At 47.5% G+C, this 24,134-nt stretch overlaps 1 protein-coding gene across 2 annotated transcripts; it reads left to right on the plus strand.

The window, feature by feature from the left end:
* Positions 1–2,643: 2,643 nt before the first annotated feature.
* On the plus strand, positions 2,644–22,610 carry RCC1 (regulator of chromosome condensation 1). 2 transcript variants are annotated; one of them, XM_081869275.1, is made up of 10 exons: positions 2,644–2,731; positions 7,950–8,019; positions 9,469–9,656; positions 10,672–10,851; positions 10,954–11,077; positions 12,110–12,232; positions 13,871–14,026; positions 15,692–15,811; positions 17,414–17,566; positions 20,711–22,610. In XM_081869275.1, the coding sequence occupies exons 2-10, from the start codon at positions 7,962–7,964 to the stop codon at positions 20,881–20,883; spliced, it is 1,275 nt and encodes a 424-aa protein (XP_081725401.1). In that variant the 5' UTR covers positions 2,644–2,731; positions 7,950–7,961; the 3' UTR covers positions 20,884–22,610. The 2 variants fall into 2 exon arrangements, with proteins under 2 accessions (XP_081725401.1, XP_081725402.1); XM_081869276.1 differs by having other exon boundaries at positions 2,664–2,743.
* The last annotated feature ends 1,524 nt before the right edge of the window (positions 22,611–24,134 follow it).

Below are 24,134 nucleotides of genomic sequence, written 5' to 3' on the forward strand. Positions count from 1 at the left end.
ACCAATAAAGCATATTATTCTGTAAATTTTTTAATTCATGTGTTAGGACATGATCTGCAGTTGGTATTGACGTTGTTAGAGAAAATGGGTATACAGACGACAGAAGATGAGATTATGCAACTCTACCATTCTCCAACAACGTCTGACAATTTAAAATGGACTATGAAACAGGGTTGCATCCAACTAGGTGTTGCTCACAGTAGACCCATTGAAATTAATGGACCTAAGATAGCTATGACCATAATTTTTGGTTGTCTACTCTGAGTAGGAGTAGCATTGGCTATAACAGAAAAAACAAAAGGTATTGGCAGATGCACAGTATCTGATACTTTGGAATTGTTGATCACGTCAGTTTATCTAGTCTTTTGTGTTTGCCTAATTGAAGTGTGCAGTTTCTTTAGCTTACCAATTGTGGGAAGTGAACTTGAGATTTTGTTCTTTGCACACACCAGTGAGTTGCTGATTATGTGATCACATACCTTACATCCTGTATTGGATCACGTATGGCATTTATACCCCACCCTTTAGCCAAAAACTCAGAGCAAAAATCAGTACTAAGATTATCCCTCAGGCTCACAAGTTAAAAAGGCTTGACATTTTGAGGAAAGAGGGTCAAGATAGCAAGCTCCATCACAAGCTCTTGTAAGTTCTTACAATGAAGCTTTATACTGTATCTTTTCCTGCAAATTCTGGTACCTCCTGCACAGATCTTATTCAAAGTAGACTGCAACTGTAGCTTGCTGTTCGCATCCTTTCCATGTAATTCCTGTGCCTATCAAATAACATAGTCTGTAATTATGACAGCAAATTTCTAGAAGTTCAGTGATCAGCTTAAGGTGATACAGTTCTCCCATGTTATCTGTACAACGGTCCTGTGACTAGGCATTTGGTTAGCCAAAGATCACCCAGTTTGTCCTCTGAAAGAAACCCAGGCCTCTTTGTCCAACATGTTAAGCAATTGCATGTAGACTTCCACGTTCAGCCAGTCCTAGTGCACTCTGGAATTTGGTTTTAGGTAAATTGCAGGTGATGGTTACTCTCCAGTTACGAAGAAGCTAAAGCTTGAAAATTTTACAACAAGTTCCAGGTAGCACTAAAAATGGTGTTCAAAACTTAAAAAACAGCACCATGTGACCATTGAAAGTATGTTTTTAGTGCATAGTGATTGCTCAGCCTGACCTTTAACTAATCAAACAATCCATCTTTACTGGCCAGTACATGTATTCTGTGCATTGCAAAACTTTGCTTCCTGTAATTAAGTGACTCATGCTGCTGCCCTCCCAAATTACCTGTTCAAACAGCAACTGCAGCAAGCATGGGATAAGCTGAAACTGGAACAGCATCTATTTTGCATGCAAAGGTCCTAGCTTCAGTCACTAGCATATCCAGGTAGGGCAGGGAAAGTAACCTTGGAGAGCTGTTGACAGTCAATGCAAGCTAGATTGACTGATGGGTTTGACTCTAATGCAGCTTGTGAGAGACAGGAAAGCAAGTATACTCCTATAGTACACTTTCCCAAAACCCAAGGGCATCCATTGAAGAATCCCAATGCAGAGGGGGGTTTTTTTTGTGTGGGGTGTGTTCATTTCCTGGTTTTAAGGTTTATGTGGAAACTCCTCTAAGCCCCTTTGTAGGACTATCTCTGTCCTTCCCTTGCTGGAAGAAAGCCCATGGCAAAATGAGTGGATGATTGACAAGACCTATGTTGGGTCCAGATGGACTCTCAACTATCAGCCCCAGCTAGCATGGGCAAGAGAAAAGTTGTATTCTAACACAATTTGGAGGATGGCAGATTCCCCACCCCTGTTGGGGAATCCTTCCTCCATGGCACCTGTGTTCTCTCCAGCTAAATTTCTCTTCAGAGGTAATTGGACTTACAGGCTTGTGCTATATACCGGTACCTTTAGAACACATTTGAAACTCTCCCTCTTAAGAATTCTGGGCACTGTTGTTTAAGGGTTGTTTGGGAATTGTAGCTCTGTGAGGGGTAACCTATCTCACAGGGTTGTTTTGAGGATAAAATGAAAATTGGGTGAGCCTTCAGCTTCTTTGAAGATACAGTAGTAAAGGATATAGTAGTAAAAGCAATACTACCAATAAAAGTAATTATCAGTTTTGTTGCACTCCACACAGCCTAACCCGAAGCACGTTTACGCCCAAGTCCCCATGTGTCCACTTCTCTAGTTACAAACTACAGAAATGATCCCTGAAAGTATAGTCTTAAGTCCCCCATGTGTCCATTCGGGCTTATTCCCAAGTAAACATGTGCAGGACTGCAACTAAACATACAGTCAAATTCTAGGTACTCTGTAGTGTTCACTTACTCCCCCAGCTAAGTGTAACTAGGATCGTGGCCTGAAAAAGAGCCCACTTTATTAAGATCATTACAAGTCTACGTGTATTCAGGCTTCAGCCAAATGATCAGTGATCCACCCTCAAGCGGCGTCCGGGCTTTACCTCTCGTATTTAACCTCAGTCTTGTTCGAATGGTTGGGGGATGGGATCTCCTTTCCCTACTTTGCAGCGGCCGATAGTTGGCGCTCCGGAGTAAATTTTCTCTGTTCCTCCTTTCTTGCCAGCCAATGGTATCTGCGCCGGGGCGCCTCAGTGCGCATGCTCGAACGGATAAGGACGCCAGGGGAGGGAGGGAGGGAGGGGGCAAGGCAGAGGGAGTGCTTGTGGGGAAGAGGAACAGACTTGTCGGACTTGGGAGTGGGGAAGCGAATATAAGGCAAGTAACGAGGTGAGTCTGCCGTCGCCGACAGCAGCAGCCTGGCGGAACGGGGGTTGCCCAGGACGGTCGGTTGCGGTGGGGTGAGAAAGAGAGAACCAGCCCGGGTTTGGTGCGCTTCGCCCCCTTTGAATCTCGTCTTAAGTTCTGGAAGGGCCCGACCGGCCTCGTCCCCACGTGGCTTGAGAGCGGCGTGGCTGGTGTCTGAACGTTCTACGGATGGAACGCGAAGTTGCAGGCTCGCGTTCCAAAGCCGGGTGGCGAGTGCGCGCGCTCCCTCCTGGGAGAACGTTTCCTGGGAGAAGGGGAAAGTCGGCGGTTCTCTCTCCCTCCCTCTCTCCTCGGGCGGCTTGCAACAGCGGGAAAGGAAGGGAGCGTCAGCGCGGGAAATTCAAATCCAGGCAGCTTCCTTGAGAGTTGCGGGAAAGGGAAATGGAAGGGGAGTTGGCGCGGGGGTGGGGTGGGGGCACGGCGGTAGAACATGATAGAGGAGCGTAAAATGATCCGCGGGTGGAGAAAGCGGGCAGAGGTGTTTTTCTCCCTGGTAGTACTGGGACCAGAGGCCATCCCATAAACAGGAAGGTGGGTGGGAGATTCGGGACAGCTGGATTTCTTGCACTGGCATCTGGTGGTGGAACGGAGTAGTTGAATCTGGCCCGATGGCTCTTTCTTCACGTGTCATGTGTCAGTCAGAAGAGATAATACTCAGACTGCATTCACCCAGTTCCCAGGTGCATTTTACTTTTCCTCCTCAAATATACCTTACAGTTCCTTCTTTTTTGACCAAGTAAGTCCAGGGAGCCTTCTCACAAACACAACCTAACATTGTTTGAACAACAGGACGCTTCACAGATACATTTTAGTAGTTGCAATATAATGATAATGTTTTACATTTATTTTCTAGTTTATAAACCACTTTTTCTTCTCTCTCTCTTTTTTAAAAAGTGTATAAGGGTGTTGGGTGTTCAGAGCACTTCACTTCTGCTTTCTCTGTAATCCTCTCAACAACCTTGTTAGGTAGGCCAGTATTGATTTCCCTGTTTTGTAGTCCAGGGATCTGTGGCTGAGAGGGATTACGAGGTATCTGGGTCTCTTTGGTTGCTGCAGAGAGAGAAAAAATGAAGTGTGTGTGTGTGTGTGTGTGTGTGTGTCCGTCCTGATCTGCAGCTTGGCTTCTTAGCTGCCTTTTGCCTTTCAGCACAACTGGTTTATTTTGCAGTCAGGGCTCATCTTTGTTTCCAGGCAGCCTCTCATGCCCTCAGCTGTGCAACAGGTGGAACTATTGAACAGGTGTGGTGTTCATTGGCAGAGAAGTGGAATGCAGTTGTGCAAGGTCCCTTCAAACTCTACATTTCTGTGATTCTAATTGCTGTGTGAGCATCTACTGCAGGGTTGTTGTTGTGTTGGTTGTTGTTTTTTAAAAAAATATATAGTTAGTGACAAGCTACCCAGCTGTCCTCTGCATGCCCCTTGATATTCCCTTTGCAGAACTACAGTTCTCAAGAGTTCACTGGGAAGAGGGATTTATTGTTAAACCACTCTAAGAATTGTAGGTCTGTATGTGTGTGGCTGGTGGTGCAAACCACTGAGCCTAGGGCTTGCCGATCGGAAGGTTGGTGGTTCGAATCCCTGTGACGGGGTGAGCTCCCGTTGCTCGGTCCCTGCTCCTGCCAACCTAGCAGTTCGAAAGCACGTCAAAGTGCAAGTAGATAAATAGGTACCGTTCTGGCAGGAAGGTAAATGGCGTTTCCGTGCGCTGCTCTCGTTTCGCCAGAAGCGGCTTGGTCATGCTGGCCACATGACCCGGAAAAACTGTCTGTGGACAAACGTCGGCTCCCTCGGCCAGTAAAGCGAGATGAGTGCCGCAACCCCAGAGTCGTTCGCAACTGGACTTAACTGTCAGGGGTCCTTTACCTTTTTATGTGTGTGTTTGTATGTCCTAACAACTCTCAGCACCCATAACAGACTGCAGTTCCCAGGATTCTTTGGGGGGAAACTGTGACTGTTTAAAGTGGTATGATACTGCTTTAAATGTTTAGTGCAGATGGACAATTAGATCTGGTACAAGACAGCTTCCAGTCCATAGCAATTGTCATGGATGTTTTAGCTGAGATTCCTGCATTGCAGGAAGTTGAACTAGATGATCCTCAGGGTCCGTTCCAGCTCTACAATTCTATGATGAGCCCAGCTTTTGTTCTCATGTTCTGCTTATAGGCTTTCCGTTGGCATCTGGTTGGCCCCTTAGGGCAGCCTTTCTCAACCTGTGGGTCCCCAGATGTTGTTGAACTACAACTCCCATCACCCCTAGCTAGCAAGACCAGAGCTCAGGGATGATGGGAGTTGTAGTCCAACAACATCTGGGGATCCACAGGTTGAGAACCGCTGCCTTAGGTGAACAGGAGGTTGTAATACATAGACCTTTGATCTTATCTCAGGGGGGTCTTACTATGGTCAGTTAAGAATCATAGTTCAGTAGTAATGTACTTGCTTTGTATGTTAAAGATCCCATATTCAGTCTTTGGTATCCATAGTTAAAAGGAGCAGGTAGTACTAAATGATGGAAAATACAACTTGAGACCCTGGAAAGCTGCTGCCAGTCAAACTCTATACCTAGTCTCGCTAGGTGCATCTGTTCCTGTTCCTGTTGTTGTTATTATTTATTCCTTTTTCCATGCTGATTAACAGCATCAGGGCGCCCTGGAGAATGGGCCACCTTTTTGAGATTTCCCCCCATTCTTTGAAGACTGTACACGCTTCCTCACTTGTGTAGAAACACACAAAATTACACCCCAAAAGGCTAAAAAGGCAGCAGGGTATAGTCCTGTCTCAATGGAACTTCCAGCTATTCTCTTTATATGGGATATTGCACTGGGAAGGGATTTAGAAGGCGCATCATACCAGGTAAATACATGCACGATACTGTACAGATGCAAACTGATTTATTAGTTGTTGGCCACTTCCCAGGGTGTTTCTGGGAATTGTAGTTTTGTGAGACTAGGAGCTAGGAATCCCAAATAAAGAATTCTCAGCAGTGGCCTGAGTTTCCTGGAAAATTTTGAATTGGAAAGTTTTCTGGAAATGTCTCCTGTGCAAATTAACCTAATTTGCATTGGAACATTTTCAGTTTGCACTGTACTTTTTTCTGATGCCCCTAGTGTGATAGCATGTTTATTTTACTTGTATTTAGTAAGCAAAGCTAAAAACACTGAAACGGGGAAGCCTGCCTAGTCATTGTGCCTGCATCTGACATCCATTCATTGGTACTAATGAGCTTATGAAATGGGAAATTTCCCACGGAAAAATAAAGCACTGGAGAAATTCCTGCCCTGTGTTGTGGATTCTCACTAGTTCACAAGACGGCATTTCCCTGTGTTCTTTGGGGGCAGTCAGAGAAATTAAAGAGGCATAAAACTGCCCTAAATAGATTTGACCAAAGCCAAACATGAATCTAGTTTGTTTTCATGGTGCTAAATAACCGTACCAGATTACGTGACATCTATTCTCCTGCAGAAATTGCGTTGAGGAATCTGTGTCCTTGATGTCCTGTGACACTTAGATTTATTGCAATGAATTATACACTTTTTATAAGTTTTACCATGACTGCTGACGTCAAAGAGGACCGAGACACATTCCCGCCGCAGCCAATAACAAGTCTTCAACATTGCATTACTGTTAAATTAAACAAGCGTATTCCATTTTATGTGATTTATCCTGCAAAGGAAGCAAAAGCTGTGCAAAGTGGCATGAGTTGTGTAACTCGCTGAGTGCAGAATCTGGGTTGGTGGTGGGACAGGGGGCTTGGTGTTAATACCAGTGAAGTTAATTTCCTGCATTGTGCAAAGTACGTCAAGTAAAATTCTTCTTTGCCAGAGCTGGCCTTTGTTCCCCTAATCCAGTTATTCACACATTACCCCTGTTCATTGGAGCTGGAAAAGTGTTCATTTAAGCATCTCCCAAAGTCAACCATGTATGATGCCTCGAAGCGTTTTCTGATCGTTCTTGTGTCCTTTTTTAAAAAATGGCAATTTCCCCCTCACATCTTTTCTGATGCTGTGCTTTTCCAGGTCAAACCATGAGAGGATGGAACAGGTGGCCCTGGGGCCAATGAGGCACTGTGTGTATAATGATAATGACACCCCCCCAAAAAAATTTTCTTTGGCCAGGCACCATGGCAAATGGGCTTGGGGAGATGTGGAACAATGGAGGGCTTTGACTTTTGAATTTGCTTCGGTTAGGCTCTGAAAGTTTGGCGGCCAAAACATTTTCATCGCTATTGAGGGACAGGTTCTCCCTTTCTGCATTGGCGTCATCTTCCTGGTCTCATCCAACACTTCTCTTCTTACTTAAGGATCCTATTTACCCTCTTGCTGCAGCCGTAGAACATAAGGCAGGGATGGAGAACCTGTGGGCCCCAGATGTCGCCGGACTCAAATTCCCATCCTTCTTTATCATGGGCCACACTTAATGGGGCTCCAATAACATTTGGAAGGCCCAGGTTCCCTTTCTGTGATCTGCCCACTCCCCGGCAGCCAAATATATGGGGGGGGGGGGGTTCAAAACACTTCAAGATGCCTCCTACAAACTTTCTTGGGACACAACATATTGCTGAATATTTGTAGATGGACAGAGCAGTCTTCTATGGAAACAGAAAGGCAGATGTTTTCATCAGAGATTCACAGCTCTAGGAGCATTATGAAACACTAGGGCAGGGATCATACAAATAGAGCACAAAAATCGCTGTACCTAAAAAAATGGAGCATTTGTTTTCAATTCAGAAAATGGCTTTGCGTGTTCCATTAAACTCACAGCTTCCCAGTTAAAATATAAGAAGCACTGTACTAAAAATATTAGTACAGAGCCAGTGTGGTGTAGTGGTTAAGAGCGGTAGTCTTGTAATCTGGGGAACTGGGTTCGAGTCTCCGCTCCTCCACATGCAGCTGCTGGGTGACCTTGGGCTAGTCACACTTCTTTGAAGTCTCTCAGCCCCACTCACCTAACAGAGTGTTTGTTGTGGGGGAGGAAGGGAAAGGAGAATGTTAGCCGCTTTGAGACTCCTTAGGGTAGTGATAAAGCGGGATATCAAATCCAAACTCTTCTACCTGTGAAAGAGAACTCAAGAATGATCCTGTGAAGTACGGTAATCCTGCTTTGTGATTTGGACCATGGCAGCCTTTCATGTTTTGACTGGGGATTTCTTCCACTTCTCCCTCCCTAACAGCACTAAAGAAACATGCCAAGAAAACGGGTGCTGGAAAAAGATGACGCTGTCAAAGTGAAGCGGACTAAAGGTGAGGTTGCGTTCCGTTTTTCATTTAATTTGTATACTGGCATCTCTTTACTGTATACTGATATCTCTTTACACAGGGTGGTTTGCAAGCCATAGAAACAGCAAAATATACGACAAGGATCACACAGCCTATGACAATCGGATGCAATGCAAATCATAGAAGTGCAGAGTTGGAAGAGACCCCGAGGCTCATTAGTTCAACCCGCTGCAATGCAGGAATTTCAACAGTGACAACCCCTGCTTCAAAGTCTCAAAGAAAGAGAGTCCACAACCTCTCATGGGTGTCTGTTCCACTGTTGAACAGCTCTTGCCTTCAGAAAGTTCTTCCTGATGTTTAGTCAGAATCTCCTTTTTTGTAACTTGAATCCATTGGGATCTCACCCATTAGTTTGTTAAGCTTTTTGAAATAAGTCCTAATAATAATAATAATAATAATAATAATAATAAATGACTACAGGCCACTCCCCATTTACTCATGTTATGTTTGTGTGTGGTGCCGGGCACCCAGAAATGGTACCTGGAAAGGGGGAGCACCTGGTCAACCAAGCACGAGCCAGAGGGACGGTGGGGCTTGGTTGACCAGCTCACTAAGCATCCGGTTTGCGAGGAGACCCTCCCAGGAGCCTGAAGACGGCATCCTCTTTGGGCTCTGGGGAGGGTCTTTGCGCGAGCGGGTGGGTCAGCAGCGCTTCCTCCTCTGATGCACAGGGAAGTGGCTGACGTTGCTGCTCTACCTCGCATGTCAGCTGTTAAGTTGGGAGGCTAAGGAGCCCCACAAAGTCCCTCTGTCCCTCCGGTTCGGGAGGAGATCCTCACCAGAGTCTGAAGAGAACCTTTTCGTACTCTAGTATGGGTCTGTTCCTGAGCCAGGGGGGCTCTCCAGGGTGCTTGGCATTTTTGTGCAATTTTGTGTATGTGCACGGGGGCCTGGAACATAACCCCTGCGTAAATGGGGAGTCCCCTGTCTTGGCCTGTCCATGCCAGCCTACTGAGAGCCTTCTCTGCCACCCACCCACTTTGTACCCTCGGAGGCTGCTGTGGGTTGCAACCGCTGTCACGTGCAATTCCTGTAGCCTTCAAAGCTCACAAAAGCATGTAACTGACACCAGTATGTGGAGGAGCCATGTTTGTTTAAGGCCCCATCAGCACCATGACATGTTATGATGCAGTCATGCCTTCCCTGAAGGAATCCTGGGAAATGAAGTTTGCTAAGGGTGCTATTAGTTGTCTGTTGTCCTCTAGATGTTGGCTCTGGCTATTTACCATACTGGCTGGGGTTTGATGGGAGTTGGAGCCCAACATCAGGAGGGCCCTATGTTGGCTAGTCTCAGAACGGTTGGGTCCTGAGCCGAGAGCTTCCTGAATGGACTTGGGTGGTCATGTGATACTTCTTCTCTTGCCCCTGCACCATGTATTCCATTTCTGACTCCTCCTCACGGTTCCTCTCCAGTCAGCCATCAGTCGCACCAGACGGAGCCCGGACTGGTTCTGACCTTGGGGCAGGGCGACCTTGGGCAGTTGGGCCTCGGACCGGACGTCTTGGCGCGGAAGAGGCCTGCCCTGCTGCAGCTCCCTGAGAAGATCATCCAGGCTGAAGCGGGAGGGGTTCACACGGTGTGCCTCAGTGAAACAGGCCAAGTGAGTCTCGTTGCGCCTTCGCCATCTGCGTCGTAACAATTTGCATTCCTTTAGTAGTGCTTGCAAACCCCCAAAGCATTGTAGTGGGGGAAACCTCAGGCCCAGAGGCCAAAAAAAGACCCTCTATGCCTCTGTCTGGCCCTTCTGAGGCTCTTTAGGCCATGCCCCTTCCCCACACCCCCTTTTTGTCCCTTCCTTGCACCCCAAGTCGTTTTGCCCAGCTGTAACGTAACTTGGTTTTGAACTCAGAAAAATGCCAGGATGGAGGTGTGTGTAGAAACTAGCATCATGAAGGGCTTGAAGCGAGACCTAGGGAAAGTGTCTGCCTGGGAACAGTCCCAAGGCCTGGAGTGACGCAGGTGGTCCCTGGGCCTGAAGTTCTCCACCCCTGTGCCAAAGAGACAGGCAGTGGTGATGAAGACCTGGTGGTGGCCTACTTGTGAGTCCTGCCCCGCCAGCTGAAGACCAGCGGCTCAAGCTGCTTTGCAGATGCAGCAGGGTTCCCTGCTTCTTGCTGAAAGTTGTTCTCCGATTGCCACACTGTCTCATCCCTCCATCTGAAATAACGGGCCCTTGGATTTCCTCTTGGCTTCCCTTTCCACAGTGTAGCCCTTTTTGACCACAACTGTGTTGGCAGCAAGCACCATAGATGGCTTTAAAATGGGGAAGCTGCCTTTATTCTGAGCCCAGGACATTGGTTCCTTTTGCTCAGTATTGTCAACACTGACTGACAATGCCTTTCCAGGACTGCCTGGAGATGCTGGGGATTGAACCTGGGACCTTCTGCATGCAAGGCTGATGCTCTACCACTGAGCTATGGCCCTCCCTATAGACAGAGTCATGGAGAATGGCTGCTAGTCATGGTAGCTCTGAGTTACCAGTTGCTGGCCTTTAATCTCCTCCATGTGGGTTTTCCAGAGACATCTGCCACTGTGGAAATCAGGATTTGCCAGGACTTGATCTGCCTTTGGTCTGGCCCTGCAAGACGCTTTCTTCGTTTTCTCCTGTTTCGCAGATTTACACTTTTGGTTGCAACGACGAGGGTGCCTTGGGGAGGGACACTTCAGAGGAGGGGTCAGATTTTTTGCCGGGGCTTGTTGATCTGAAGGAGAAGGTGGTGCAGGTTTCTGCTGGGGACAGCCACACGGCGGCACTGACAGACGACGGGCGTGTCTTCATCTGGGGAGCTTTCCGGGTATGTTGCCTGCCTTGCTTTGGAGGAATTAAAGACTTATTCAGCCCCTCTGTTCTGGATTGCCAGCTAAACCTTTCTCTTTCTGCATCTGCCTCTACTCAGGATGAGAATGGAGTCATCGGTTTACTGGCTCCTTTGAAGGGCGGAGAGCAGTTGGAGTCTAGCAGTGGCAGTGCTGTTCCTGTGGAGCTGCAGTTGGATGTGCCAGTCGTTAAAATTGCCTCAGGTGAGTCACAGAGGCCTGGTTTGCATATCACACTAAACCATGTTTTTTTAAACAGGGAGTTGTCCTTCAGGCAGTCAAACAAACCATGACCTGTTGTTCCAAAGTTTTTGTCTGCCAACTGTTCTTGCCCTATGCCTTGGTCGGTGTGGTGAGAATTCATAAGTTTATTGTTAGAGCCAAAGGCCATGACAAACTTGTATGAGGCAGTAATATTAAAATAATACAGAACATACATCTATAATATAAAAAATTGTTATATCCTGTATATATATGGCTGCCAAGTTCCTGAGGAATAATATACAATTTCCCTTTTGCATCTCTGACAGCTCCAATTCTAATATTATTTTGCCTTTAAAAAAAATCCCTAATTGCCTTAGGCAGAATTTCCCTATCCGCTTTGCATTGACTGTCAAACCAGCTAAGGTGTGTTGATTGTGTGTAGACTGGGGTGAGGTGGTCAAAGAAACCATGCTTAAGAATGAGTGCTGGGTTTGCACATAGCACAAAGCCATAGGTAAAACAAGTCAAGGTTTGTAAGCCAACAGCAAAGCATGACTTCAGATTGAAGTTGGTTGGCCATCGTTAAGTTACTGGGCAGGGCTCACACATAACACTAAGGCATAGTTATATAAGTCCTGTTTCGTGTTGTGTGTGAACCAGGCCAGTGAGTGATGCACAGCAACCATTTCCCCTTATGCAAACTGGTGTGTTGACTTTCCAGTGTTGAATTTTTATTTCCTGTATAGGAGACTGAAGCTGTTATCTCAAGTTGATAGCTTTGGGTTGTAGTAAAGAGGACATTTTCCTTGTTCTCCTGTGTTCCTCCTTGATGTAATTTCCTGTGCGGTCTCCCATAGGTGGGATGTCAGGTAGCTAATACAGCCGCAGAAGAATGTCCCAATCTGGCTGTTTTTCAGTCTCCCACCCAAGCCATCAAAACCCTGCTTTGGAAACCTAATTGTTTGATGTGGGATTAAAGAACCAACTCATCACAGATTGGGGTAGTTGTATGCCTCTGCTTTCGCTTCTCAGGGAGCCATCACTTGGCATTAGTGTCCATGGCAGGAGGACTTTACACCTGCGGTTGCGGAGACAACGGCCAACTGGGGCGAGTCCCCCAAGTCTTCACTGCCAGAGGAGGAAGAAAAGGATTGGGTGAGTTTATTGGCATTTGATTCATTCTGTTGCTTTGGAGTGGTCTGAGGGTGGTGGTGACCAGTGATAACTGTTTTCTGGAAAATCTTGAATCGGGAAAACTTTATAGATTCCATTCTGTTTGGGGGAAAAAATTATGCAATTTAGAGTAAAAATAGAATTGGAAAAATGCCCTGTCGTCGTTGTCCCCCCAAATTTTCCTCTGAGAATTTGCATTGGAAAAATTTCTGATGCCCTAGAGCAGGGGTTATCAACATGATGCCCTCCAGATTTTCCTGGACTCCAACTCCTGTCATCCATGACCATTCGACAAACTGGCTGGAACTGATGGAAGTTGGAATCCAACAGCCTCTGTAGGGCACTATCCTGGCTGCCTCTGCTCTAGAGAGTGTTAAAGTTTCTCACATGCATTTGTCTTGTATTTTGGAACTCAAGCAAAACTGTTTGACAGTGCCAAGTTTGCCCAATAATACTGCATTTGCATTTTGAATCTGTTCATAGTTGTGAATGAACACGTGGAAAAACAAGATGCTGGGACATTTCTTGCCCCGCGTCAGTGGTGATGATGGGGTGGGGGGCATGTTGAGAGTGGATTGGGGCAGTGAGAGAGAGTGTTGAAGTAACAGTCATTAACTTTCAGCCAAAAGCGGAGTCCAGCTGGTGAGAGTCGTCTCCCCCTCTCTCACAATCTCCCCTCCCCCAGTCTCCTAGAATCAGAAGAGGCGTGAAGAGGGCGGAGAAGTTGGCTTCACACAGGCACAGTCTCAGGAGGGGACTTAGGCAGCTGTGGGAAGACAGGGGACCTTCAATCTCAACAACTGCTTCATGTGGGCAAGACCTGCCAGAGATGAGTTGCTGTGCTCATTTGGCCTGACACTCCTGTTTTTGCCAACAAAGAGTTACCGTATTTTTCCGTGTATAAGACGCCCTCATGTATAAGACACCCCCTATTTTTTTAACCCAAAATTAAGAAATTAAGTTGTTTAGTTTTTTTGGGGGGTGGGGGAGGTGGCCAATCGCTCACCCGCCTGCCTGACACTACCAATTGCTTGCCACAGCCACTGCCAATTGCACACGTCGCTGCAGCCGCCAATTGTCTGCCCACTCGCTGCCACCAACAGCCCGCCCACCCACTTGCCAGAGCCGCCAATCACCTGCCGCCTCTCCACAGCTGCCAATCACCCGCCCCATCACCGCTGCCAATCTCCTGCTTGCTGCTGCCATTCATCGCACATCCCCCCCTCTGCTTTCAGTATCCATGTATAAGACGACACCCAATTTTTGCCTTTTTTTAAAAGCAAAAAGCATAGTTTTATCCACGAAAAAGATATGGTAACTCCAACTTACTTGGTGTCATTTACTGCTGGCCTGCTCCTGTCACAGCCTTGGCAAGAGTCTTTGGGGGCCAAGGTAGAGAGCTTTGGTCTTCTTCCCTGCCCCACTTTCCCCACACCTGCTTTAAAGGGAGGGGACCCAGGCAGGAGACCTTTGAGATTTCCCATAAGGGAGGCTATATTATATTCCAGAAGGAAGGCTTGGCTACCCAGGGCATCTTTGTGTTGGATGGCTTCTTCCTTCCTTCTACCACCGCCCCCCAATTCCTCCTAAGCATTCCTTCTCCCGCCACTTCTCTTCCAGAACGGCTGCTGCTCCCACAAGCTGTTGCTATCAAGCAGAGAGGCTGCAAGACCAAGGGGCAGATCCGGGACGTCTTCTGCGGTTCTTACTCCACCATCGCCATCACCCAGGAGGGCCATGTCATTGGGTTTGGCCTCTCCAATTACTACCAGCTGGGTGAGTTGGCCACCTGTGTGCTGTCGTCCAGGCTCAGAAGGAGCCAAGCAGACTTGGTGGGAGCTGTTTTTCGAGGGTCTTCCAAAATGTGCCAAATTTGCGGGAGGGAAAGTGGGGTCGACTCGGTTGTCCCTCTTTTGCCAAGGGAAAAGGGAGCAGCTCCTAGCACCTGGATTGCACCACAGAGTAAGAACATGCAGCAACCTTTCCCAGAATCAATGTCCTCAATGGCAGATGCGGTGATGGCTGGTGCTCCTTGGGTGAGAAACTGGGTGACCAGCACACAGCTGGTGGAGGTCAATGGTGCCCTGTCCTGTGTGCCTTAATGGATCAGCCTCCGCTGCGTAGATCTGTATCCTGCAGGCCCTGTAGGGCTTTCCCCTTCTTCCTGTACTGTTTGCCCATTGCTGTTGCAGCAAATTGTTATCTCTCTATGCCCAAATTTGCTACTGCCCCCTCCTCCCTTCAGCCTGCCAAACAGGTGGTTGGTGGAAACGATGTCTCTCTTTGCTGGGGTCAGGGATGGGTTTGACTTTTCCTTCACCTGAGCAGAAAAAAAAACACACTTTGAAAATGAAGATGCCCCTTCCTATGTGAGTACCGTTTGTCTCCCGCCCTCCCTCCCTTTCATAACCCGGAGAATCCGTAACGCTATGAAACACCTTAGCCTTTGAAAAAAAGGAAAGGGTTTTTGTGGTCCCCTTCTTTTTTTTTTTAACAGAAGGGAGTACAGGCGACTCCCAGCTTACAAGGGGGTTACGTTCCGTGGATTGCGCTTTAAGCCAAATTTTGTATAGTCAAAACACATTGGGTGCAATGGCAGATATGGATTGCCAAACCTATTTCCCCTGGATGCCTGCTCCCTTTTTAATTAAAAAAAGATCAAACACCCGCCTTTTGGCCCTTACAGAATGTGTCTGGATAGATTTTGTTGATTTTATATATCTTTACATGAGCGATATACAATCCGCTCTCATGATTTTAAAACAGTTTTCTCTTCTCTACATTTAAAGAAAATTCATGTGCAGATTTCCACAGGTTTTCCCATATATCCAGTGGGACTTTTCCCCTGGTTGTTGGACCCATTTCATGAAATAATCGTTTCAGTTCAGTTTCCTATTTGACCAAAAATGAATAGATTTTTGCTCTGGGGTTTCTGCCTTGAAACTTGATTTTAACTTCTGTGTATGAAGTGACCAATCCTTTAGTTACAAGATCTTGAACCCTGATTAGATTCTTCTTTCACATATGGAAACCCATCCTTCCCCCACCTCCCTTTTAATCCTGTGTAAAGGTCTAAAAATGATTCCAGAATGGATGGACTTGGGCCCAAGGCGCAATATTGATTTTCAAAGGGTTTTTCTCTTCCTGCTGGGCTGGAGACGGGTCTGCCCTTCTTCAGCCTCAGCTAAAAGAGAGACTTCAAAAGTGTCCATGTGTGCTGCTGCTATAGCCCTTGGGGACAAAAGGTTGCGCACACCAGTCTCAGATCATTCTAGACTAACTTGGTGGCAACCTCTGTAAGCTTGGGGCTAAGACTATGTCGAGATGCGTTGAGATTTAAACCTCCAAAATGCCAGGTTGAATTTTTCAAGTCCTCTTTCTCTCCCATAACTATACATTACACATTGTTAACTGGCTTGGGTTTTCTTGCTTATCTCCCAGGATCACAAGGAATTGACACCTACTATTCGCCAAAGGTTCTGACGGCATTCAAGAACTCCACCAGATCCTGGGTTGGGTTCTCAGCTGGGCAGCATCACACTGTGTGTCTGGACTCGGAAGGTGAGTGGCTGCTCTTTGATGGGCTGGAGGAGAGGAACATAATATGGGCATGGGGAAATTATGGCCCTCCAGAAGCTGTTGGACTACAGCACCCATCATCCCTGGCCACTCTGGCAGGGGATGATGGGAGTTGTAGTCCAACAACATCGGGAGGGCTGCAGGCTCCATGACTTCAAAGGAGCAGAGGCAACAGTACCAAGGAACATAAATGCCTTATACCAAGCGAGACTGTGGGTCCATCTAGCTCAGCAGTGTTTACACTGACTGGCAGTGGCTCTCCGGAGCTTTCAGACAAGCAAGTCTTTCCCAGCCCTTCCTGGGAATGAACCTGGGACCTTCTGCATGCATAACAGTTGCTCTGCCACTGAGCCATGGCCCCAGGGCTGCTTTAGATGATTTGGTGAAATCGGGGTTGGATTTCTCAATACAGGACTCTTTTAATGCTGTAATTCCCCCCTCAGTCAGAAATATTTTTATTTAAGGCTTTCAAACCATCCACACTCAACACAGTCAAGTGGAAAGTGGTGTGCATGCAAAGCGAAGGATATTTTCCTGTTGCAATGCAGTGATAGCTGAGCAACACAATCCACAGGTTAATTCATATCCAGGCAGCCCCCTCCCCATTGTCGTATGGTGCAGCGCAGATAGGTGAGGATCTGTGTGCAACTACAGTGGTACCTTGGGTTACAGACGCTTCAGGTTACAGACTACAAGAGCCAGTGTGGTGTAGTGGTTAAGAGCGGTAGTCTCGTAATCTGGTGAACCGGGTTCGCTTCCCTGCTCCTCCACATGCAGCTGCTGGGTGACCTTGGGCCAGTCACACTTCTCTGAAGTCTCTCAGCCCCACTCATCTCAAAGAGTGTTTGTTGTGGGGTAGGAAGGGAAAAGGAGAATGTTAGCCACTTTGAGACTCCTTAAAGGGAGTGAAAGGCGGGATATAAAATCCAAACTCCTCCTCCTCCTCCTCCTCCTCCTCCTCCTCCTCCTCCTCCTCCTCCTCTTCTTCTTCTTCTTCTTCTTCTTCTACTACTACTACTACTACTACGTTAACCCAGAAATAGTACCTCGGGTTAAGAACTTTGCTTCAGGATGAGAACAGAAATTGTGCTCCGGCGGCGCGGCAGCAGCAGCAGGCCCCATTAGCTAAAGTGGTGCTTCAGGTTAAGAACAGTTTTGGGTTAAGAAGGGACCTCCAGAAAGAATTAAGTTCTTAACCCGAGGTACCACTGTATTCATGGAATGTATGAAAGGGAACCAGGCCTTATCAAGGTTAAGCAACCTCTCTTCAGAGACAAAATTGTCGAGTTGGAAGGGACATCATGGGGACATCCAACCCCCTGCAAAGCAGGAATCTTAACTAAGAGCGCCCGTGACAGATGGCCATCCATCTTCTGCTTAAAAACCTCCCAGGAAGGAGAGACCACCACCTCCCGAGGGAGACCGTTGAACAGCTCTTCAGATGTTCAGAGAGGGCTGTGGCCCAAACCGCCTTCACCCTCATGCAGTCTGGGTGATGGTCCCTCGTTGATCCTAAGCCTGCCTGTGGCGCTCTTCACTGAACCTCTCCTAACAGAGCGATGTCTCTTCTCCCACCTTCCGCAGGAACCGTGTGTAGCCTTGGCAGGGCAGACTACGGCATGTTGGGCCTGGGAGAGGGAGCGTCGGACAAGAACGCCCCCACGGCTGTCCCTGGGCTGCCGAAAGCGTCATCGGTCGCCTGTGGGGAGCGGGTTGGCTTTGCGGTTACGGAAGACGGTGAGTCTGAGTTGGGCGCTGGGTTGGCAGGTGCCTAATCTGTGGCCCTGCGGGGAATGGTCTTCAGATAAAACATCTTGGAGATCACGGGCCACAGGGAGGTTAGGCTGGCCGCAACCAGAGCTAGGGCTTTTTCGGCTGTGGCCCCGATCTGGTGGAACGCTCTGTCACAAGATACTAGGGCCTTGCGGGACTTGACATCTTTCTCCAGGGCCTGCAAGACAGAGCTGTTCTACCAGGCCTTTGGCCAGGGCACAGTCTGACCCCCTCCGGTAATCCTCATAGAACTCTAGCCCAGTGGTTGCCATTAATTTGATTTTGAATTGATTTTAGAATGAATTGATTTTAGAATGCATTTCAGTTAATTGATTATGATTTTTTGTAAACTGTGTTACTTTTATTGTTGTTGGCTGCTCTCAGCCCGGCTTTGGCTGGGGAGGGCAGGTTTTTATTTTATTTTATTTTATTTTATTTTATTTTATTTTATTTTATTTTATTTTAATTATTGATGAAGCTCTGGAGTGAGTGGCTACTCGTTGGTAGTAACTTGAGTACAGTGGTGCCTCGCAAGACGAAATTAATTCGTTCCGCAAGTTTTTTCTTCTTACGAGTTTTTCGTCTTGCGAAGCACGGTTTCCCATAGGAATGCATTGAAAATCAATTAATGCGTTCCTAGGGAGACTGCCTTCAGACCAGGTCCGGGGACAGTCTGTCCCCGGACCTCTTCTGAGGGCTGGCGGGGGGAGAAGGACTTTTCTCCCCACCGCCAGCCTTCAGAACAGCCTTCTGCGCGCCTTTTCCTCTGTTCCCGGACCTCCCACCGCAAGCCTTCAGGACAGGTCCAGGAACAGAGGAGAAGGCACGCTGCGCTTCCCCGCTGTCCCCGGAGATTTCCCTATGGGCTTTCGTCTTGCGAAGCAAGCCCATAGGGAAATTCGTCTTGCGAAACCGCTAAAAATCGGAAAACCCTTTCGTCTTGCGGGTTTTTCGTTTAGCGAGGCATTCGTCTTGCGGGGCACCACTGTATACAAGTGGAGGGCATTCAGCTATGTTCTACTTAGGGTAGACCCATTGAAATGACTTTGTGTCTTGTGGGGGAGGGGATCAATGCAGCTTAGGATGCAGCGGTTCAGCCAATCTTATGCCCCCAACACTGGCATCGCTTTCTCATTCTGGCTCAACCGGGATTCAGCCGGCTGAGCTGAGGCTGGTGCAGGGTCCCCAAAAAAGGCATTTTGGATGTTCAGCAGAGGTGGGACCAGAGAGGGGGGGTGCTTAGGCTGGATCCCACAGGTCCTGGCAGCCTGGCCTAGAACACTTTTGAAGCCTTGTGTTCCCTCTGCCAGGCTGAGGCTGAACAGCAGCCCCCACACTGTTTAAACAGGGTTTTGATCTGGCCTAAAGTTAATTACGCCAGCTTCTTGCTCATAGGTTTGCCCCAGCCACTCTGGACGGCTTCCACAACACATATAAAAATATAATAAAACGTCAAACATTAAAAACCTCCTGATTCAGGGGTGCCTTCAGATGTCTTCTAAAAGTTGTGCAGCTGTTGGGTAAAGGAAGGAAAACAGGGAAACGAGAGAATAGAATGAGGGTGTCTCGAAAACCTTGAACAGGGAGCATACCACACTGCAACATTTTGTTGTAGCTCTCGCTTCTCTGAGAGGAATTTGAAAAGGTTTCTGCAGTCAGCATGATAAGATTTGGAACTCTCTCTCTCCCCCCCCCCCCCCCCGTAAGACCATACAATGTTTTCATGTATATTCATTCATATATTCAGAATTCTCATGAAAATGGGAATGTAGGAAGTTGCTATCAGTCAATTTAGCTCTGTATTGATATCCAAGGCTTTTGTCAGAGATGTTGAGATGCCACAGATTGTCCCTTGAATATTCTGCAGGCAAATCATGTGCTCTGCTGAAGAATCGCAGAATTGGAAGGGACCCCATGGATCATCTAGTCCAACCCCCTTCAATGCAGGAATCACAGCTAAAGCTGAGACCCAGCGAAAGGAATCTCAGTTAAAGACTTGCAGGCCTTCCTGACTGGCATCCTTGGTGATGGAGCCTTTGAGCCCCTAAGTTGCTCAGGTCACAACAGTCTGCACTCATGAGGTCTCTTTCTAGCCTTACACATGCATTTGAAATGCACCTAGGAACTTGTAGAAGGGCTCTGAGGAGTTTGGATCACGCTCTTTCCAGGGGAATGAACGAGAGGGAGGCGGGCCCAGAAAGGATCCATAAATGAGCTGTGCCAATGTTTTGGCTTTATAAAATTTTAGTGCCATGGGGACATAAAAAAACCCCTTGAGTTCTAAAAAATTTAAGGATAGCATTTGCAGATCTTTCTCCAGCACACCCATTTGAATTAATATGAATTTTGTTGGATCCTGTTATGTTTCCAAGGGGTTGCTCGGGAGCAAGCAGGCAAATATCTCCCTACTTGGCTGTGAAGACTTGGCTTACCTGCCAAAATAAACTTTATCTGTCCGGAGCGCCACTCTCCCGTGGCTGACTCAATCGCTGGCAGAATCCGTGAGAGGGCAGTTCTTAAACTTTCCCCAGCAAAGCAGCTCCTTGACGCCCAGTCTGCACCTCCCCTCTCTGCGTGAATGCTTTCTGTGCAAAGAGGGCGTAGGCAGCGGAGGACCCCTTCCCTCCCCGCTTCTCCCAGGCAAGGAGTCCTGGGACCACCTCGCCACTTCCGACTCCTGCACCTCCTCTCCACTGGAGCCGCGTTTATTCTCTTCCGCAGAAGAGGAGCTACTTCCCACGATCCCTGGAGGCTCTCTATAATCCATCTGGCTTTTGCTCTCTCCCTCCTGCACTGATGGCAGTTCCTTGTCAGATCCTGATGCCTGGACCGCCATTCCTAAATATTTATAGTTCAAGACTTGTTCTAAATTTTGGCCTTGAACTTTCCAGTTTCTGAGCTTTGGTTTTTTCCCAAAAGCAAGAATTTTTGGTCTTCTGATAATTTAACTCATGAAGTCTAGAAACTTAAACTGAATATTGCATCTCTGCATGTTGTGAATAATATGCAATGGTTATGTGAGAAGCCCTGGCATGCATTGCCCAGCCAGCTTCGGGCACAACTGCTTAGGGCTCTTTTTCACTGTCCTACTTTCCCTGTCTTCTATAGGCCGCGCATTTGCCTGGGGCATGGGGTCTAACCTCCAGCTTGCCACTGGGGACGAAGAGGATGCCTGGAGCCCCGTTCAGATGTCTGGCCAGCAGCTGGAGAATCGCAGCGTTCTCTCGGTGACCGGCGGAGGGCAGCACACTGTCCTCCTCGTCAAGGAGCGGCAGAGTTGACAAACTGTTCCTGCAGCCCCGGAGAGAACCCTCCAGGGGGCAGCACTTTCCTGAGTCTTTGGGACGGGGCTCCTGCGGAAAACTTTCTGATATTTCTCTAGGGAGAAAAATTAGCCAATATAAAATAATTCCCTTAAGATGTTGGTATTTGTTTAAAAAATGGCTTCCCTCACTGCTCTCAAAGCTATTGATAGTCAGGACAAGGTCTTATTTAAAAAAAATAAAAATAAACAAGACAAGGGATAGCATTTGGCTTTGGATACACATGGTCCTTTTGTTCCCTCTCCACTATCTGATTTGCCCTGCTTCTGAAATCTGCACAAGTTGTCCTGGTTTCGCCATCAAACCTGGGGCTTTTATCTCCTAGACTCTTCCCTTCCCTGCCACTGCCCCCCCCCAGTCTTTAATGGCTCACCTCAAAAGTCACAATTTTCTCAGTTTTGGCATTCAGTCCCTCTTTGGTCCTGGGAGATGGATTAACTTGTACACCCATCGAAGGCAGCCTTACCAAACCTGGTGCCCTCTGAAAGCTATGGACTTCAGCTCCCATCAGCCCCAAACCAGTGTGGTCAGGGATGATGGGAGTTGTAGTCTAGGGACATCTGGCAGGTACCAGTTTGGAGAACGCTGTTTTTAAGGGGAGGACTGCCTTCTCTCTAATCTAGGTGTAGTTTCAAGCTTCTGCCGCCACCTTCCTGGCTGAGGCAAGAGATGGTTCTTGAGGGTGACCCTGGTTCCTTATTTATACACATGGACGTCTTAAAGAATTCTCTGGCAGCTGCGAACTCCGCTGCGGAGTGACTCCGGAGCACAGGGATGGGGAATGTGTAGTCCTCCCAATGTGGTTGGATTCCCAGCTCCTATCAGCCCTGGCTGACATGGCCAACAGTCAGGGATGATGGGAGTTGTAGTCCAACATCTGCAGGGTCAGAGGTTAGCCACGCCTGCCACAGCCCCAAAGGACCATTGCCTGTCCTTTCAAGAGCTCCAGAGTCTTTGAGTGCAGCTTCTCCAATCTGGGTGGCTGTGTGACGGTTCAGGGAAGTTGCCTGTGCTCAAATGTTTTCCCTGATTCAGAATTCTTGAGGTAGAGGCATCAGTTCTATTATTTTGGATATATCCTGTAGACGGCTGCCTATTTAAAGCTGTGTCTGTAATCCTGGGAGGTTGCAAGGGAGCTGTTGCCCTGACTCTCCATCTTGGTACCCGTATTTAGTTTCTACCTGCATCAGCCGCAGGAAGCCTGTATCGCTTCAGGTGCTAGACTCCAACTCCCATCAGCCCCAGCCTGTATGGCCAACAGCCAGGGATGATGGGAGTTGGAGTCCAACAACATTGGGGGGCCACCCCCTGTGCTGAGTGTTGGCCCTGCGGGGCAGATGTAGGCTTTGGTAAAGGCGGTGGAGGAAAAATACTGAATTGTACCAACGAACGGATCGTGTGCGGTAATCCGACTGGGATAGAAACTTTGTGTGTCAATCTCTTCTGCCCACTTTCTTGCTGTTGTCTCCTTCAACCATGTTTTGGAGATCCTGCCAGCCCTACAATGGGCTGTGTTTGGGAAAAATGCCGAGTTGTCGGCAATATTCGGGCACCCCGATTACTTTTATTTTGTTTTTATTTTGTTTTTAGGAAGCAAGGGAAGCAAAAAGTGGTTTTTATTTTTTTGCAGGAGAGATGTGAATCTGTAAAAATTCTAACATTTGAAATAAATTGAGTTTTGATAACTCTTGAGTGTGCACATCTTCTGCAGGGCCGTTGATTCTGTTTTTGTCGCCTGCATTTTTATTGCTTATTATACACCATCCCTAGGACCAATTTGAAGTTTAGGGGCGTGCAGCTTGCAAACGGAGCAAAAAATGGGATGCTTACTCAAGTCAGCTTCAGAATAGGGTGATTGCCGTATTGAAAATATTAATAAGCTGCCTTTTCAGGTAAGCCTCAAGGCTGTTTCTAGCAGCATGTAAAACATAATTCAAAACCAAAAAGATGCAATAATAATAGTAACCAGAAATAACATCGGAGTGACACTATGTGCAATAAAAAATAATAATCTAAAAATGGTTGTCCTGTGTAGACAAAAGCAGGGATCAGCCAGCCATGAGATGCTTCCAGCCAAAAATAAAACGAGCTGTGCAGAAAAAAAAGATTGTTACTTTTGGAAGAGCTATAATTCTCAGTTACCTGCGAAGAGAAACGGATTGCTAAACCACTCGCAGAATTGTAGCTCTGAGGGCAATAGGGGTCTCCAAGCAGATTTCTGTAGCCTTAACTAACTACACTTCCCAGAATTCTTTGAGGGAAACCATGACTTCTCAAGGTGGTTCTGCCGTGCCTTAAATGTATGGTGTGAATGAGGCCCTGAAATCTTAAGCAAAATCTGGGGCTATGGTATAGTATTTCTTCCCTCTACACCTGCATCCTATACCAGACTGATGGTATGTATGTATATACAAGTAACATCCATGTCAACCTTCCCCAACCTGGAGTTCTCCAGATATTGCTGGACCACAAATCCCATTGGCCATATCATCTGGGGCTGCTGGGACTTAAAACATGTGAAAGGTGCTGGGCTTTAGGAAGGCTGGTCCACACTATAACTCAGGGTTTCCCAACCTTGGGTCTAAAGCTGTTTTTGTACTACAACTCTCATCATGCCTAGCTAGCAGGACCAGTGGTCAGGGATGATGGGAATTGTAGTCCAAAAACATCTGGAGGCCCAGGGTTGGGAAACTGCTATAAATGGTCAGTGTATTCACTCATTAGGAAGGCGGTGCTCTCCTGTGCATAGTGGGACTGAATAGTGACAGGCCCGTCCACCTGAAAGAAAGGACAGAGGAAGATTTCGTCTTATCTGGTCAGTCCTAGTATTGTCTGTAGGGAACCTCTGACACTAAGGGGCCAGATCTGGCCCAGGAAGGGTCTCCGTTTGGCCCACGAGGCCGTTTCCCCCTAAACCACACTCACCTGCCTTGTACCAGACATATGTCATCAGGCACGGGGCTGGATAGGCTATGTGACGGTTCCGCACAGGGAACTCTGTTGCCCATCCAATCCCTGCAGAAAGCAAGCTTAAAAATGCTGCCTGTCATCTGATAGGCAGTGACTTCAATCCTCAGCTGATCAGTGGTGGTTTAACTACTGCTCAGGTCTTTGCAAGCCTTACCTAGTGCTTCAAGTCCTATCACCTGTTGGGGTGTGTGTGTGTGTGTGTGTGTGTGTGTGTCTGTGTGTGTAATTGCAATAACATC

Source organism: Podarcis erhardii (genome assembly GCF_964252035.2).
Source record: "Podarcis erhardii genome assembly, chromosome: 7".
In the NCBI taxonomy this organism is placed as follows: domain Eukaryota; kingdom Metazoa; phylum Chordata; class Lepidosauria; order Squamata; family Lacertidae; genus Podarcis; species Podarcis erhardii.